This window comes from Nerophis lumbriciformis, linkage group LG09, assembly GCF_033978685.3.
Source record: "Nerophis lumbriciformis linkage group LG09, RoL_Nlum_v2.1, whole genome shotgun sequence".
NCBI lineage: Eukaryota > Metazoa > Chordata > Actinopteri > Syngnathiformes > Syngnathidae > Nerophis > Nerophis lumbriciformis.
Window position 1 is genome coordinate 51,795,813 of NC_084556.2, and position 4,734 is coordinate 51,800,546.

Below are 4,734 nucleotides of genomic sequence, written 5' to 3' on the forward strand. Positions count from 1 at the left end.
GAGGTTTTTACACTTAAAAAAAAGAAGATTAAACACACTTCTGAGTTTTGATTAGTAATGATTAATCACAGGTTATTACCCACTTGCATTATGTCAATGAACTTAGAAAAGACCCCATTTATTTAGACACAAGTGCCATTTTATTGTCAGTGTGAGATAGGGGATTTTTTCTTTTAAAGCCAGAATGTATATTTTTAAATGAAATTTGAAAGCGAGCACCACTTAGGTCCCAGTTAAAACATGTTACACGCTTATATCATGGACGGTGAAATAACTGACTTGTTATTTCCAGAAAATGTTAAACATTTGCGGGTAATTGTATATCCATTAAGTCCAAGACCATTTATCCATCCGGTTAAATCAAAGTCTGAAGAAATTGAAGCCTCGGAGAACAGCGTGTGACTTCCAAAGGTCCACTTTGTTATGCACGGATGCTTGGACTCTGTTAAATCAGACTGGTTCTGCTGGAGGCCATCTCTCTTCTGTTCTGGTTTAGCTGGCCTCCTGAGACACAGAACACACGGACTGACCCAACTCCCAGCCTCCTCGCTCGGATAGCGTTCACCCTCCTGGTCTGCTCCCTTCTTCTCTTAAGGTAGACCAGCACTCCGTATCCCACTACAGCCAGAACCATGCCAAGTCCGGCCGCCATCAGCACCAAACTCGACGCCAGCATTTCCGCACCGTCATCCCCTTGGCTGCTGGCCTTGTCGATCGTGGTCACACAGAGTAGAACTGTACCACACAGCGTCAGCGCCATGCCGACAGCCAGAATCAGTGCCGGGTCAGCCCGTCCACCACTCTTCAGCTGGTCGATTCGGCGCCGACTGTGCACGCAGTTCATGTCCTGGATGGCGGAGCTGAGAAGCTGCTTGAGCAGGACGGCCAGTGATAGGAGACACAGGGTGGTGCCCACCCCCAGGCGCCACTCGCTGGACATGCTGGTGGTGATGGTGGTCAGGAGGCACACACCACCCAGGCCCAGACCTAATATGAGGGCAACTGAAGCGCAGTAACACATAAGGGAGCGACGTGGCTCTCGGAACCACCACAGGTCGACCTGGTCCTCCACGGCACGCCTCTGGAGCAGGTCCAGGTAAAGCCTTGGAGACTGATGAAAGATGTGACTAGGCGGGTCGAGAAGCTGCGTTTCAGGCATCGCGCTGACGCCTGACGGGCTTGGAAACAACACAAATTGTGTCGTTAAGGAAGTAAAATGTGTAGAAAAGTAGCGAGACACTCACAAAGATGCGGGTCATGCATTTCCGTCCATTGGTCTTTGGTTGGCGTGGACCTCAAACTCCTTAAGAGTCCGGCTGATTCAACAATGAAGCGCTCGTTCTGGTACGCGTTCTGGATGACTCTGAGTTCAGGTCAAGTCAAGAACGCAGAGTGCAGGTCGTGATGGTGGAAGCAGACCCTCGCGATCCCGCCCACCCCACGCTGGCCGGGCACCGCGGAGTCAGCAGAGAAGAAAGACACAGAGTCACAAACGCGGCTTTGGACGCACAATAACGCCACACAGAGCGGGACGCCGGCTGATGACCGCGATGACTGCGCTGCCCGAGGTGGCGAGTGGCGTGTGAGTGTGAGGGCTGAATGATGTCAGCGCGTACCAAGAATGCCGCTTCTGTCCTACAAAGGGTGGCGTCACTCTCAGAACCTCGCACAGCCGGAGCCCATGGATCGGTTCCAGTAAATGTCATCGCAGAGGTAATTGCAGACTGTTATCCTTTATCGATCATTGATCAGTATTATAATGCAGAGCAGGGGAGGTTTCAGTGAAGTACCACCTGTGGACGATTGGTTTTTACCTACTATCGTCACAGCCATCCATTTTCTACCGCTATCGTTTATAAACATTTCAAATGGCAACTCACTGGCTTTAACAAACACTATAAGAAAGCAACAATATAGATTGTGGTAGTTAGTTTCATTTTCAGATCGAACACAGTCAAAAAACAAATATGGAATCAGTCGATTCTGAGGAATAAGTAATGGTATCAACCTCCATCCATCCATCCATCTTCTTCCGCTTATCCGAGGTCGGGTCGCGGGGGCAGCAGCCTAAGCAGGGAAGCCCAGACTTCCCTCTCCCCAGCCACTTCGTCCAGCTCCTCCCGGGGGATCCCGAGGCGTTCCCAGGCCAGCCGGGAGACATAGTCTTCCCAACGTGTCCTGGGTCTTCCTCGTGGCCTCCTACCAGTCGGACGTGCCCTAAACACCTCCCTAGGGAGGCGCCTGGGTGGCATCCTGACCAGATGCCCGAACCACCTCATCTGGTTCCTCTCGATGTGGAGGAGCAGCGGCTTTACTTTGAGCTCCCCCCCGGATGGCAGAGCTTCTCACCCTATCTCTAAGGGAGAGCCCCGCCACCCGGCGGAGAAAACTCATTTCGGCCGCTTGTACCCGTGATCTTGTCCTTTCGGTCATAACCCAAAGCTCATGACCATAGGTGAGGATGGGAACGTAGATCGACCGGTAAATTGAGAGCTTTGCCTTCCGGCTCAGCTCCTTCTTCACCACAACGGATCGATACAGCGTCCGCATTACTGAAAACGCCGCACCGATCCGCCTGTCGATCTCACGATCCACTCTTCCCTCACTCGTGAACAAGACTCCGAGGTACTTGAACTCCTCCACTTGGGGCAGGGTCTCTTCCCCAACCCGGAGATGGCACTCCACCCTTTTCCGGGCGAGAACCATGGACTCAGACTTGGAGGTGCTGATTCCCATCCCAGTCGCTTCACACTCAGCTGCGAACCGATCCAGTGAGAGCTGAAGATCCTGGCCAGATGGAGCCATCAGGACCACATCATCTGCAAAAAGCAGAGACCTAATCCTGCAGCCACCAAACCGGATCCCCTCAACGCCTTGACTGCGCCTAGAAATTCTGTCCATAAAAGTTATGAACAGATCAACCTGTAATTGTTATTTTCTAAAGATAACACCTGCGTCCGATTAAATCTGTTGATTGATTGATTGAAACTTTTATTAGTAGGTTGCACAGTACAGTACATATTCCGTACAATTGACCACTAAATGGTAACACCCGAACAAGTTTTTCGGTTCATTGGTCTGCAGTTTACAAAGGAGTGTTCGCACCTCGGTGTCATGACTTGGTCCTGGGTGTTTGCTTTTCCGGAATGCAACGGAAAGTTGGCTCGGGCGAGACGGGAATGTAAATACATGATTTATTTAATATATCAAAATAAAGTACAAACGAAAAGCGCGCACAGTGGCGGAGAACAAACTATGAAACCAAAAGACTATAGCATTAATAAACAAAACGTACTTGGCATGGACTAAAAGGAGCAGCATGAACGATGGACATGAAATCAAGTGTTAGAAATGTGCAGAGCATAATTGTGGGATGTCACCAGACAGACAAACTGAAAACAATGAACTTAAATACTACAGACGTGATTAACGAAAACAGGTGCGTGACTCAAAACGTGAAACAGGTGCGTGACGTGACAGGTGAAAACTAAAGGGTTGCTATGGTGACAAACAAGAGTGCACAATGAGTCCAAACGTGGAACAGGTGAAACTAATGGGTAATCATGGAAACGAGACAAGGGAGTGAAAAGCCAGAAACTAAAGAGTCCAATAACTAAACAAAACATGACTAAAACAAAACATGATTACACAGACATGACACTCCAACGCCAGAGATGTCCGTTGAAACAAAGAAGAGGATTATCAAACTTCTTCAGGCAATGTTGCAAAGATGTTGTTCGCAGTCAGCTGGGTCTGAAATCTGGACCAAGAACAAAAAACACACTCTAAAAAAATGCTGGGTTATTTTGATAACCCAATTTATGAGTTGTGAGTGTTGGGTGAAATTTTTTTTTTGAGTTATTTTTTATGAAGAGCAATCCATTTTTTGGGTTATAAGGGTATTATGTTACAAACCCCGTTTCCATATGAGTTGGGAAATTGTGTTAGATGTAAATATAAACGGAATACAATGATTTGCAAGTCATTTTCAACCCATATTCAGTTGAATATGCTACAAAGACAACATATTTGATGTTCAAACTGATAAACATTTTTTTTTGTTGCAAATAATCATTAACTTTAGAATTTGATGCCAGCAACACGTGACAAAGAAGTTGGGAAAGGTGGCAATAAATACTGATAAAGTTGAGGAATGCTCATCAAACACTTATTTGGAACATCCCACAGGTGTGCAGGCAAATTGGGAACAGGTGGGTGCCATGATTGGGTATAAAAGTAGATTCCGTGAAATGCTCAGTCATTCACAAACAAGGATGGGGCGAGGGTCACCACTTTGTCAACAAATGCGTGAGCAAATTGTTGAACAGTTTAAGAAAAACCTTTCTCAACCAACTATTGCAAGGGATTTAGGGATTTCACCATCTACGGTCCGTAATATCATCAAAGGGTTCAGAGAATCTGGAGGAATCACTGCACGTAAGCGATGATATTACGGACCTTGGATCCCTCAGGCTGTACTGCATCAACAAGCGACATCAGTGTGTAAAGGATATCACCACATGGGCTCAGGAACACTTCAGAAACCCACTGTCAGTAACTACAGTTGGTCGCTACATCTGTAAGTGCAAGTTAAAACTCTCCTATGCAAGGCGAAAACCGTTTATCAACAACACCCAGAAACGCCGTCGGCTTCGCTGGGCCTGAGCTCATCTAAGATGGACTGATACAAAGTGGAAAAGTGTTCTGTGGTCTGACGAGTCCACATTTCAAATT

General features: G+C 47.4%; 1 protein-coding gene across 2 annotated transcripts; it reads right to left on the bottom strand.

Annotated features, from left to right (window-relative positions):
* Nucleotides 1-232: 232 nt before the first annotated feature.
* On the bottom strand, nt 233-1,519 carry LOC133607195 (transmembrane protein 125-like). 2 transcript variants are annotated; one of them, XM_061961664.1, is made up of 2 exons: nt 1,245-1,519; nt 233-1,170 (listed from the first exon to the last, which is right to left on the bottom strand). In XM_061961664.1, exons 1-2 carry the CDS (start codon nt 1,261-1,263, stop codon nt 446-448), a joined length of 744 nt encoding a protein of 247 aa, XP_061817648.1. In that variant the 5' UTR covers nt 1,264-1,519; the 3' UTR covers nt 233-445. The 2 variants fall into 2 exon arrangements, with proteins under 2 accessions (XP_061817648.1, XP_061817649.1); XM_061961665.1 differs by having other exon boundaries at nt 233-1,178.
* Nucleotides 1,520-4,734: the final 3,215 nt, after the last annotated feature.